The sequence below is a fragment of the Ciona robusta genome, chromosome 2 (assembly GCF_009617815.1).
Source record: "Ciona robusta chromosome 2, ASM961781v2".
NCBI classification, from domain to species: domain Eukaryota; kingdom Metazoa; phylum Chordata; class Ascidiacea; order Phlebobranchia; family Cionidae; genus Ciona; species Ciona robusta.
The window spans coordinates 283388-297544 of record NC_143236.1 but is presented as its reverse complement, the minus strand read 5'-3'; the positions used below and the strand labels follow the sequence as shown (position 1 = coordinate 297544).

Sequence of the window (14157 nt, the reverse complement as noted above, 5' to 3'; positions counted from 1 at the left end):
AACCGAGAAGCTATAAATGTATTCAAATTACACAAATATTAATAAAGTCAATCCCAAGTTACGTCATTCATAATAGGCTAACTCTTTATTTACCTTTATTTTTCTGAGGTTAAGGTGTTTTTAGGAATGTCGTATGTCTGAAATAAAATTTAAATAATAAGGTATATATATACAACTTTGTTGTTGTGAAATTGCGCCCGGATTTATAAGCATTGTCTAATAAACTGAACACGTATCTTTATTAGTTCAAACACAGAAACCAAACACTTGATTGCATGTTCGTTTGAATATTTATTTTTTTGGAAATGTGTCGCACAATAAAGCAATTAAGAACACCAAATTGAATTGATTTCGCAAACAGTATTACAACGTTTTATGTGCTATATATTAGCAACGGGATCTAATGAAAATGTTTAGTGAGTTATTTCCTCAAGGACGTAGGTTCGTCCCGATTCATCAGCAGAGTGATCAGCAGTGTTCTGCATGTTTATATTGCCACGCCTCCTACACATAACACAACACACAAGATTTTGAATTACGTCTGGAAAGAATGCTGTCTTCCAATCGCCCAAACAACAGAACATACTGACGACCTGCGAATATATACACTACCAGCAGGCTGGAGTTTCGAACCATAATCACAAAAGGGAACTAATTGTCCGTTACAAAACAGTTTATGGTAAAATGAACCACGTATTCCAGCGTGGTCAGTTTAGTAGGTTCCTAATTCATTTGGCGCCACTTAACAGTTGTATTATATTCTATTTTAATTAACATTGGCACGAATTACAACCGCACCTGAACAATGAAGCTGGCATCCTCAACCACATAAGTGAGAACTGCCGGTAGGTTGCCAGGAATCACAAACCACAGTAAGATTTCAGGAATAACAGCAGATACCAACATAAATAAGGAACACACCGTAGAACGAAGCAGCTGGTTTTGCAGAAGGCAGGAAACCGCAATGCCCGATGCGCCTGTCAATTCTTTATTGCAATAATAATTATAAAACAAAATCCCTAAAGCCAGCGGAGAATCAGTATAATATAGATTCGGTGCAGGCCTACGAATACGTATATTGCCCATAATTTAAATTAAATTAACACCTGTAGCTGTCATGATAAACTGACAATCAAGACAACACTAGAAATGACAATCTTGTCGTTATTTTAGTTAAAGTCGCCTCTGGGCTCGAATTTGAGCATTTCGTTGACAATTTGATTCAATAAACTATGATTAAACTTAATTAGGCACCATGGGATTGTAATTCCCATCCTACCAAAGCCACAACACCATAATGTTCTCACCACCTGTTCGATTACTGCGAAACCATAGATTGAAATAAAGTCCAAACCCAAGAACACTGATCACAGATCCCATAACAGTGTTGTACATAAGCAACAAGTTTCGCTCCATGTATGACACATAAGTTCCGTTTTCATTAAACGCAAGCATCCGGCAACCGTATGCACTTGGTGAGGATTGAGCTCCATACTTCCACCCCATCATATACAGCATAAGTCGTGTCTAAATAAAAATAAAATGTGAAAATGGTTTTCTCAAAATGATTTTTATATTAAATAAACGAATGTATCGTGGTGTAAATCGGTACATGGGGCACGTTGGGACGCTCCTAAACCTCCTTTTATCGGCACCTATTTAATAACGGACTATAAAAAATGTTACATTATTATTCGACAGTATTCTTACGGTTCAAAAAAATATGAGATTCGTTGTTAAACGATTACAACATTTCCCAATGGCTGAAAAACGCATAATAATAAGTTTATTTTAGATGCTCTGAATCATATTACAACTCCCGAAATTTTGTAGTTTGCTGTTTGAATCATCAATCCGGTATCGTAGTTTAATGGAATAGGCTAAACTATTTCGTACGGTTGGATTTGGTCTGATAAAATTAGTTTTGTGAAAAACCTAAGATATAAACATGAAGAAAATGGGCAGGGGCCAATATAGCTTTGATTGGAGATAAAAAAACAAAAAATATCGGTTTAACGATTTATATAAAAATCGCCAAGTAACTCTTCGTGTGGACGTGTGTGTCTTCGAAAATACCCTTAACGGCAATTCCTTTGACCCAGTAGTCACTAACAGAGTTTCGTGTGTTATGTAACGACTGTATAGGTGCTTCCTTCTCATTCATTTATAACTACAGGTCTCAGTACGCAATCTCGTAAGACGTAAACTATCAATCAGTCAATATTATAAGGTGTACAATCTATATGAAGAAAATGAGATTTGAAAGTTTGCCATCAGTTCAATATTTATGAATCCGTTGACAACGAAGGTGGCCATTTTTGTATCAATGATTTATGAATATTGTCATACCATAGCTGTGATCGTCATAATAAACGCTATGCACCAACTGATCATTCGGATTGGTTTTGTATAAAAGCGATGAAATTCCTTCAAGAAATAAAAATATCGCTGGCACCTCCACACAAATGCATACACGAACACGAGTCTGTGAGAATAAAACAATTAGTTATTCTGAGTGGGCGAACACTGTTTATGGAAAGTGAAAGCTTTTCGGATAGTTATAAAAGTTTAATTTATCAATTTCACGACGTAATTTCATGCTATCCAAGAAAAGTACCCGGAAATACTATCAACACAAAAAAAGAAGTGTGGCGTAAGATGGGATACTCTTAGCAGCTGAATCACATATTTCCAGACCTTGCTTTACCAAATTAACAATTAACTTGTTTTCAGAGTCGCGTGGCTACGGTTATATATTTCGATATATATACTGTTTGTTGAACACAAATGGGCAAAATTGAAAGAAAACATGTCAGATCTTACTCCAACGTCACTGTATATTCAGATGTTTCAAATCATATTTTTCCACTTACCCCAATCCCGATAATAAAGTAGCGGTTTCAAGTATAAGGTCGCACGCCAACTCGCCAGCTTTAGTTCCCAAGATCATAAGAACGACGTAGAGAAAAGCTCTCAACACAATTACAGATAAAAGAAAGGAACATATGGTGTAGAGTATGACGTGTGCCCGAGAACTGTTTGTCTTACCGGAGTTAACTAAAACAAAACATGCCAAGTTTAGAATAGCAAAAACTGTTAACGTAGAAAGTATTTTAATATTGTGACACACATTTAAGAAATACAAATAAGAAATGCCCAGGTTTGATTTTAAGAATTTAAGCAAAGAATTTACGTGGGCGTGTTTCGATGACATTCGTTGCAGCTGTAGTTGCTTTCTTCGATGAGTTTCTGGAAATATAAAATTTCGACTAAACAGTGATGCATACAAGCATGCTGGAAAATCATCTTAATATTGTCAGTGGTATAAGCTTGTAATTACAAACCGTGTGTGCTTAAGTGCAACATATCATAATATTGTATGAGCGTGGTCACGAATTGTTATCGAAATACGTGCACATTTTTATCACGATATATGCTGACTTACCCTTTCCGAATAAGATGTATCCAATGGTTCGCTCTACTCAGTGAACAAATAAAAAGATATGACGCAATAAGAATAAGAGCTATGGTTGAGCCAATTGCGCTTCCCATTAAAGTTGCGTCAACTTTATCCATACTTACCTTGTATGGTGTACAACAAATATGTTTTCTACAAGTGGATAAAAAAAGATTTCTCAGACAGTCCGAACAAAATCGATAAAAATTGAAGCTGGTTTGCTAAACTAAGTATAATTACGCGTGACCCTCAGTTATACTGTTGCGCAACAAGTAGGAGTAAGTTAGTTGGGACAATCACTTAAAATCCATTGTTAGCCCGTGCAGAAAAGTATTTACCTTAACTAGAAAATAAATAAAATTGTCTGTGCTTAATATAAACTTGTTGTTTGGAGTTATTTATATATATATATACATATGTGTGTGTGTGTGTATAGTGGTGTGGGGCAAGATGGGTTATCTTTTCATTCTATTTTCTCGTTCCATTTGGTAGTAAACAAAGGACATTTAACGAATTATAAAACCGTATCTTCTCGACTTTCATAGACCCGTGTTAATTATTTAAAACACGTCCAGGATATTTAGAAATCATGTGTTACAGGTGTCCTAACTTGCCCCACCTTACGATATATACCTACTATACAAAACACACATATATCTTATACGATATAGTTGACCTTGACAGTTTCCTATAGCACTTGCAAATAATGAAGATAAACATACAACTCAAAACTATTTAAACCTCGCTACATACGCGACCGTGATATATTGTATGCCTGTAGCCTACAACTGTTCTCTTGCATGCAGTTTGTTACACTGATCCAGATCTCTCTCTCTTTCTCCGCCTTCTCTACATTTAATTTAATGAACCGCAAATGCATTCTTCAGATCGCGAGCTATATTCTTGCACAGCTACCTTTTTAGAAAGTGAGAAAGTTTTCGACATCGGAGATGTAAAAAATGAGAATTTGTTTGTCAAGGAAGATAAATAACTTGTGCCGAATATTCGAACTACATTAAATATACATTGTATACCGAGAATTATATTTGTAATAAAGTGTTTGATGCAACGTTAATCTTGCCCCAAGGTATAGATTATAAAAGTTTTGACGTTCGTAACCTAGATTACGAACTACTATCATGAAAAAGGTTCGCCTTGATATTAAACGCATAAAATGTACCAGCAGTCCCCGTTGACGCGATTTTATTTCATTAAAAAAAACTCGTTTGGTGTTCTTCATTTTCGTCCAATGATGCCTACAATAAACTTCAGAATCAGAGGACTGATTTTTTTCAAAAAATATTTTAACGCCCTAACTTAACCGAATCACACATTAACTATTTTCTAAACGGGCATATTTTTGCAAGCTAGTTTTCGGTAACAGTTTCAGTATTTTCCGTTAACATTTTTAAATCGACGTCAATATAGACAGTTTAGCGTAACCAGCTATACACCCCCATTTCAGCCTGTTTTCTTGCGGCGACCAAGCTGGGAATGAGAAAGTAACTTGTAAGTTGTAAGCTGGCACGAGGTATATTAAACGGAACAACCGTGTGAGTCATTTTTTGTGGGAACTTCATGACTAGTCATAGTGTGTAGATGTTGACAACAAACATTGAAAAAAGGCTGCTATTGTATTTGTTGTATCAGGTGACAAACATTTTACATCCAAATCAAGAATTATTAAACTAGAATATGTTTTATTGAAACTTTTAAACAAAGGCACATTTTACTGCCGTGTGGTTGCTTAATTTCTTTTTCATATTGCACATCACCCCACCTAGCGGCAAGGTGGAAAAATAAAATTTTGCTGCTTCACATTGAATATTTGTAAACCATGGAACTGTTATTAACGTTGCTATTGTTACATCATAATTCATCATCCCATTTAAAATCACTGAGGTCTTCATCCACGAATTCCATCTAAATAAAAAGGAACTAATTGTAAAACTCTTAACCCTATATAGGAACAGTTAAGTGCAAACATCTGGTACCAAATAAAAAGTTATCTAGCATACAGGACACAGGGCATGAGAACATAAATATTACAATAACATGAAAACAAATCTTTAAAAACCCTGGTCATTATCTTTATAACTATAATTAAACACGTCTTAAATTACAAGAAATATAACATTGAATACCGGTGGAGCATCTTTTCCATCCCAGGGTTCACGGGTTTTCACTTCAGGTAGTTTTCCTTCAGATAGTGTGTGAGTACTGAGCCGACTGCGTCCGTAAGTCAATTGGTTGAGGAATGGGCCAAGACCATCATCACTAAATGCACCCATGTATAATGCATAAACATCCTTTTTCTTGTTTAAAGCCACAAGAGCCTGTGGTGGCAAAAAAACAAGTTTTAAATATTTTTAAATCAGTTTTGTTAATAATTGTTTTACAAATTGCTAATTGGATTCACGGAATTAAATTTTTATTTATTGCTACAGGTGATTATTCTTAGTAAAGCTACGGATTTATTTTCTAAATCAACCATTTGCCATCCGATTCAGGTTGCCTTCAATATGGTAAACAATTAAGAATTGGTCGCATTAAACATTGGATTTCCAAACAGTACAATAAGCTGCCACTGCATGTTTTTGTGAGAAATTAAAAGGCCTCCCTTTTTAAATGCATATCCACTTATATCATTGCTTTACATACCGGGTAACCTGATCCACCAACTTTCAATGATTTTTCCAATTCTGGATTTGCATTAGCAGGAAGCCAAGCCCATCCCCATCTTTGTTTCTTGAATCGATCACCAAGTGATTTCAACAAATCTATATATCTGTTCCTGCCATCTTTACCTGGTGGTGGGGAATATTTTGAATCAATGAACTTGCTCATTCCTCACAAGGTCGCCAAAACAAGTACTGTTTTATACACCTCAAGCCAGGTTAGAAATACCAACCACCAAACATGTAACTTTGTCAGTAATTGTTTTTCTACATGAATGACAATTCTAAACAATCCAGTAGTGACTACTGGGAGCAATTGCCGCTATGTCTTGCCAAAAAACACAAATAAAACACAGATAAAAATAATGAGACTAACCATCATCGGCGATATCAGGTAAGAAAGCAAGAATACAAAGATGGGTTCCACAATTCTCATCAAACACTTCTTGACTTACAAGTTCATAAATCTAAAATAGATATTCGTATAAACATGACGATCATGTTTATAATCATGACGATCATGTATATATACTTGTGTATGTGGTGGTGGTGTATAATCTTTATAGCACCAATGTTCTTTATGAAGTGGCTTCATACACATCTTGCACGCAAGTTACTTTAGTTTTTTTTCAGTTACCAATGATGGTATCATAGGTATGTAAGCAGACAAAAACTATTATTGGGTAAGAAAGAATACCATTAGCAGTTACCACGTAATACACCGTATTTCCTAATCATGTTTTTAACAATTAACAACACATGTCCCATCTTAACCTACAATACTGTGAATAAATACTTTGGTTTCAACAACGTTGTCAATATTGTTTACCCCCCACAAACAAGTTGTTCACTCATGCAACTCACAGTTGGTGGGTCGATATTTTCCACATAATATTCCATGGCTTTGTTGACGATACCACTCGAATCGCGTGACCCGTCGTAATCTATTGGGCTGGTCTTCTCATTTTGTTTAAAAATTTTAATGGTTGGGTAACCACGGATCTGTAACAAATTAAATATTAATTATCGAAAGCGGGAAATTCATAAGAACAACAGTTCCTAAAAGATAAAATACAAACTTTCTTGTGAAATTTATTCAACACAGATATAACCAAAATTGAGAAATACCTATTATGTAGGTTATAATGAATTAAATTTTTTCCTCAAATTAAAATTATTTTGTAATAACCCTTGTTTACCATTTGAAATATCAAACACAGCAAAATTAAAATTAGAACCAGACTAGTTACGGAGGCTGAAATAATCCTGCCTTTTAGTATAAAAGAATGTTTAACTTAACTGCTTACCCCGTATTGCTGAGCAGTAGCTTGATGAACTGTTGCATCTAATGCACCGAGTTTAATCGTTCCTTCAGTCTTATCTTTCACTTCAGTTGCTGCTCTCGCCCACTGTGGTGCAAGACTGTAATATGAGAAGTAAAAGGAATATTAATGCAATGTTAGAATAATGTGTTGTGACATAACTAAATACCAAGAAATAACTTCCCAACCCCCTTCCTTTCAATCCTAATAAAAAAACTTATTTAGGGGGTTACCTATTTATACAAATTTCTATATAGACCCATGTACATCTATCACAATGTAAAAAGGGGGTGTTATTTAAAAAAATAATTTTTATTAAAAAGCCCCAATTAATTCCTTTTGTTTGGATGGCTGCGCCACTGCTGTTCTCTTCAATGCTATAGTGCCAATGGGGAGAAGCATTTGTCTGCCTTTATCTAGGGATGCACATTACAGAATTTCGAATCCGTGAGATTCGAATCCTTTTGTATTCGAATCTAATTACGGGATTCGGTATTCTGTTTAATGACGTAATTACACGTCATCTCATATACTATATTAACAATTTTTGAAACTTATTAATTTTGAAAAAAAATATTTTTGTGTTTGTGGGACTTTCAAGAGTAAACGTTTCGTAACGTCTTTTCATAACCTGCTATACGTTTCATGACGCAAAAACTACCCAATAGTACAATTTTTGATCATTTTACAGCTCATGTTCCAACAAGGCGGGTATGAAAGAGTCAATAAACTGACTTATGTGGGTACAATTATTTTTTCCTATAAATATAAAAAGATTCGAAATTCTAGATTCGGAATTCTAGATTCGAAATAAAGTATTCTAGGATATCCTAGAATACCTAATTATTCTGTAATGTGCATCCCTACCTTTATCACAGACATTACTTTTTCCTGCTTTATTTTCCAAAGAACTTGTGGAACTTTTCAATAAATTAAGCTGAGAAATCTCTACTTAGTATTATTACTTACTTTTTACAATGTCCACACCACGGTGCATAGAATTCAACAAACCAAGTTTCTTTCCCTTCAAGGACAAGTTCTCTAAAGTTTGAATCGGTAAGCGTGACGACATCATCACTTGATGATTTTTCCTCTTTTCGACTTTGTCCACCACCACCACCACCACGCTGCAATCAGCAATAAACAAATGATTTATTATTTCAAGAGAGAACAGAACTAAATACTGTGAGAGACATTTGGGACAGAGTTGCTAATACTTTAATACCAAATGATGTAAATAATGGTTGTTTAACGGAAGGTTATTTAATTTTATTTGTGAGCCATGAAACATTTATTATTTAAGCATAAGTTCCGAGAGAATAAATAAATATTGGCTTAAAATTGTGATTTAATCTTGAAAAGCTTCAGTGTGCTGTGTGTTTCTACAGAAAAATTGTGAAACCCTGGTCCAGCAGTAATGTTAAGATAAGCCAGCAGTAATGTTAAGATATTCACAGTAAAGTCCCTTAAAGTAACACTAACACACAACAAGTATTTATTCTACGAAGGTGAGTGAGATCCTACAGCAGGGCACACCATTACTTTGAAGATTTATGTCAAAGTTAGCCCATATTACTTAAACTTGGTTAACAAAGTTTCACATTATGAAAGATCTAATTTTACTTTTTTTCCACTTTTTCGATCTTCTACCATCTCGCGAACTGCTTTCATTGCTGCATCAGTGATGGCATCTGCAGATCTTGCACCTGAATATAAAATGAGATGTGAGTTCGAGACAATAAGTATCATCTCAATTTATTACTAATTTAGGCTTTAGACCAAAACATTTGTTTAAAAAACAAAACACATGTTTTAAACATAATAATTTTTGTTAACAATTTTACAAATATGTAATATACAGAGAACTAACATGTAACAACTACCTTTGGCTACATTAAAATGAACTATACACACTTGGCTATCAGCTTTTATTACCGAATTCCAAAAAGTATTGGGACTTACCATTGTAAGGTTTTGGATTACTTTTGTCAAAACCAAAGATTTTGATTGTAGGAAAACCTTGGACTCCGTATTTAGAGCCTAATGAGGGGTGGGCATCTGCATTCACTGCACCAATGCTCGCAAGGCCCTATACATGAAACCACCATTAACAGACTACCATGCAACTATGTCAACACCTTGCTGAGATGTTCGCTACTGTTTAAAATTCACCACGAATGACATGACAATCTGTATTCCCATGAAGTTTTTACCGACTAAATGATGGTTGGTACCTTTGTAAATACTAGGAGAGTATTTGTTGGTTTTAAATATAAGAATAACCGGTGGAATTGTAGTATTGTAACGTTCACTTAACGTGGTATGATGTGCAATATCAACAGCAGCAATATTCGCCACTCCCTGTTAATTTTTTAGGTTTCAAATATTCTCAAATAAAAAAAACAGTGCCTGCAAACTTTTAATGGGGCGTACCAACAAAAAAATCAAAATTTGAATATGGATAGAATTTAGAAATGTTCAAATGTAATTTAAAAAGGTACCACCAAAGTTTCAAACAAGTAAAAAAAAATCAGGAAAAAGTTTTTAAACTACTAAATAAAATTGAAAACAAAATCGGGATTGGCATAACGATTATTAAATGCTTCTTCTTTGTAAATATTTTGTAGATATATATATACATATAGTAGGGTGGGGAAAGATGGAACACCTTTTCCATCTGTTTACTCGTCCGATTTGGTAGTAAACAAACAGAAATTAAATATAAAACTGTAACTCCTATTCCCATGGACTGTTGTTAATTGTTTAAAACACAACCAAGATGTTTACATATTAGGAGTTAAAGATGTCCCATCTTACCCCAGTTACAGTACTATATAAAATTATAATACAGACTTTACTTATTGTATATTTTAATTTTTTGAATAAACATAGCGAATACTACGCTGAATCTTGCCTACACTTTTTCTTCTATTGGTAAATTTTTAACCTTTTTTATATTAAATATTTATTATGCCTCACTGGTACCCAGTGGCGCAACCAGCGCGTTCAAAAGGGGGCTGTCATATTTACGTCCAGTCAACGTTTATCTATGACGCGATAAAACTCCCTTTAATGGTTGTGCACACTAATATATATCCTATTTTACGCGGTAAATTAAAAACACTACATTATTAAAAAGACGTATCTAAATTAGTATAAACTGATGAAACATTGGTGCAAGTTTTACGCATGTGCATCGTGGATAATGTAACGATTATTTACATCAGAATAAACCTTTGAAAAACCATTACGATTGTTACGTCACAAACGAGATTATTGGTAAACAATCGTGTTTTATTTGCTCCCATACGATCTGTAGTTTTTGTACAATTTCGGTTTCTGATGATTAGTTTAAATAGTGGTTCCCAAACTATGGTACGCGAAGGTCTCCCAGGTGGTACGTGAGTACCTTATTAAGTTCAAACCAAACGATCGCAAATGATCTTTTAGTGATTGTCGTGAGCATTATTTTAATTCACATAAATTACGTAGAGCGTGACATTTCATGCTATATTCCCTACACCGGTGTTCCTAACTTTTTAAAATTAGGCGTTGCTTTATGCGTGTACAAAGTATTTTTGCAAACCTATCTTTACTTATGCTCATTCGTGAAAAGGCAAATATCCAACCTGTTTTTAAGCACATGCAGGTTAAATAATCAAGGGGACAATTGCTATTATGACGCAGATAATCAACGTGTGAATTGCTATTATGTCGTAATCAATTACCAGGTCAAACAATCGTTATTATGATGCAATGAATCCAGGTGTGAATCCCTACTGTTTCGTAATAAATAGGCTGCTTGGCTGAGGAAAACATCGTAAATATACAGCAGTGCTACTTATGGAACCTATTTATGTTGTTTATTCCACCCTGTTACCCTGTTTAATTGGCAAATTACAATTAATGGGGTGGTTTGAGAACGCTGCATGAACCAAAAATATGTATACGCGAGTAGATAAAGTTTGGAAACCACTGGTTTAAATGCAGATAAACCGCGATTAAGTGAATTTTAATTGGTGCAAATATAAAAGCAAGTAGCGACGGTATCAGTAAATTGGAGCCAACAGAAATCGTAATATATCGACATATCGTCCTGGCCGAGCTTGGACAGAAGCCAAAAAACATCGTTTGTTGGCACCGCACGAGAACCAGAGTTTCATTACGTTACTTTTCACGAGAATAAATTCACAACGATTGCTTCGTTTGTTAGGTGTTGAATGTATGCTACCGCATGCGTCTTCCTTTATTTCCTAGGCCGTCGCAGAGCGTAAAAATATGACGCTCATACACGATGTTTCGATGTCGTGGTTGGTTGGGAAGTGGGCACATTCCTCCAGATTGTTTTATTATGAAACGTCATAATTAATAGTTACGTTGCAATAGGACAAGTGACGTAACAATTGAACGAAAAATTGTTTCAATTCCAAGCGAATGAATGTAATATTGAATGCAACGCGTGTGTGTGCGTCTAAGCACTTTCTGGCTGCGTGCGTGTCTGCGGAAAAGGGGGCTGTCATGACAGCAAAACAGCCCCCCTGGTTGCGCCCCTGCTGGTACCTGCTGTACCATTTTCTTTACAACAAAAATTTGTGCGTCCGTGTTGAACCAATCATTTTACTAAATTTAAAACATTTTTCAATCTAGTAAATCCCATGCATCGTCACATGGCGCAGGTTTTTTTACTTAAGCAGGTTTTTTTCATGTACTTTTTGAAACTGAGTTGGTACCTTTTACTTCACATCTATATACAAATTATTTATTGGTATCAGAAATAATGAATGTTTCTATTAATTACTTCTGCACGAATTTGTCAGAAATACATTTTTGTATTTTTGTTATTGTTCTGGTCAACAGCCAAAGGAGTATCAGGGCAATTTAACTTTTTTTTTCCATGGGGCACAAAATTATTACCAAGATTTTTATAAAACACTGAAATGTTAAATTGACAAATATATATATTATATATAAATATAATTATGGGCTAGACTATGTAACGTTAAGTTTTTTTTTACTTAAACAAAGCACAGTAAGTATATACCTGCAAATTATCTGCAGCCTTTTTCCATTCTGGTGCAAGAGAGCTACAATGTCCACACCACGGCGCATAGAACTCAATCAACCACAACTCTTTACTTTCCAAAACCTCAGAGTCGAAATTACTTGGTGTTAATTCCACAACGTAATCATCATCATTATAGAATCCATATGTTGATCCAATAATGAGAGTAACTGTGGAAAACAATTGGAATCTGTATTAACATGAAAAAGTGGTGTAGAGTACATTTAAATTAAGTTCATGTAAAAAAGTTAACGAACTGTGTTATTATAATAATAAAGCAACACGACAGCATACCTAAAAGAATAAACTTCATTGTCAACTATTCCGAGACCAAGATGTTGAACAATACTTATAAAAAATTCTACGGAATCTTAAACCTATACACACTGAAAAATAAAAACGACTAATTAGGTAGGATGCTTCTCTAACAATATTTTACTTTGCGCGTTCTGTACAGCCCCACTTTCTAAAAGCGCAAAAACAACTGATCATCTTACATTCCAAGGATTTAAACGGTTGTTTTCGCGAATTCAAAATACTACAAACATTCGTTTACCGGCTGATGCTGATTCTACATTATAAGTTCTTATATTTCGTGTAAAACTTGTGTGGCTCTTTCTGATTGGATAGAATTCTGAGTTATGACTAATCACATTTTATAACATGAATCAGCAAATTAGAGATGAATTTACCAACCATATGCGTCTTTGGTAACCAGATCTTCAGTACACTAATATTTCTTATGAATTGCATGATACATGAATTTAACATTCTTTTACTGGTGTTTGCTTTAGCAGCCATAGCGTTGCCTTGACTAACTTAAAACAAAGGACTAAGGAGACTGCTGCTCTAGGCCAGTGGTTCTTAACCACCGGTACGATTCAGCTTTCCTGCCGGTGACCTGATATATTTATTCCGACCAATAGCGGTACGAATTTAAGTGTCGGAATAGATATATCACGACACCGGCCACGCAAAGATAAAGCAAGTTACATTCGTTCATTCAAACACCCAAATGGATAAAAGTAACTTAATTAGCATTGTCCCAACATACCCCACCCCACTATACCAATTGAATGAATGAATGAATGTAACATATTTTATCCTCGCGTGGCCGGAAAACGACAGTCGTTATAAGACGGGTTTAACACCTCGTGCCAGCTTACGAGTTACTATGTATGTTACTTTGTGGGTGATTATTTTTGGAGGGGATTTTTTATATGTATGGCTGATAATTTAGACAAACATTAGTGACCACTGGGTTGGAGCAATTGCCGTTAAGTGTCTTGCCCAAGGACCCACACGCCCACAATGGTAGCAGCGACGAGCCTTGAACCCATTACCTATTGGTTACAGGCAGGCGCGCTAACCACTATGCCACGGCGCCCCAATTACAAATATAGTAGGATGGGACACCTTTTCACTCTATTTTCTCGTCCTATTTGGTAGTAGACAGCGAAAATTCAAAGAATTATAAAACCGCTTTCTCGTGACTTCCATTGACCGTTTATGTTTGTTTAAAACACGATTAGGTTATTTGGATACTAGTGTCCCATCTTACCCCACAGTACTATATATGATTAAGTATAAATATACCACGTTTAAGTTTAGTTACAACACAATAAAATTTTCGCTAGT

General features: G+C 35.0%; 2 protein-coding genes across 3 annotated transcripts; both read right to left on the bottom strand.

Moving 5' to 3' along the window:
• Positions 1-303: 303 nt before the first annotated feature.
• On the bottom strand, positions 304-4669 carry LOC149739446 (uncharacterized). Of its 2 annotated transcripts, none has more exons than XM_089873323.1 (7): positions 3446-4669; positions 3194-3249; positions 2874-3057; positions 2350-2485; positions 1311-1527; positions 799-986; positions 304-593 (listed from the first exon to the last, which is right to left on the bottom strand). In XM_089873323.1, exons 1-7 carry the CDS (start codon positions 3574-3576, stop codon positions 414-416), a joined length of 1092 nt encoding a protein of 363 aa, XP_089729449.1. In that variant the 5' UTR covers positions 3577-4669; the 3' UTR covers positions 304-413. The 2 variants fall into 2 exon arrangements, with proteins under 2 accessions (XP_089729449.1, XP_089729450.1); XM_089873324.1 differs by having other exon boundaries at positions 799-977; positions 3446-4668.
• A 403-nt stretch (positions 4670-5072) lies between these two features.
• Positions 5073-12972, bottom strand: LOC149739445 (protein disulfide-isomerase A6-like). Its single transcript, XM_089873322.1, has 11 exons — positions 12814-12972; positions 12499-12689; positions 9420-9546; positions 9081-9163; positions 8427-8584; positions 7443-7557; positions 7000-7137; positions 6512-6602; positions 6119-6264; positions 5602-5793; positions 5073-5380 (listed from the first exon to the last, which is right to left on the bottom strand). The coding sequence occupies exons 1-11, from the start codon at positions 12830-12832 to the stop codon at positions 5327-5329; spliced, it is 1314 nt and encodes a 437-aa protein (XP_089729448.1). The 5' UTR covers positions 12833-12972; the 3' UTR covers positions 5073-5326.
• Positions 12973-14157: the final 1185 nt, after the last annotated feature.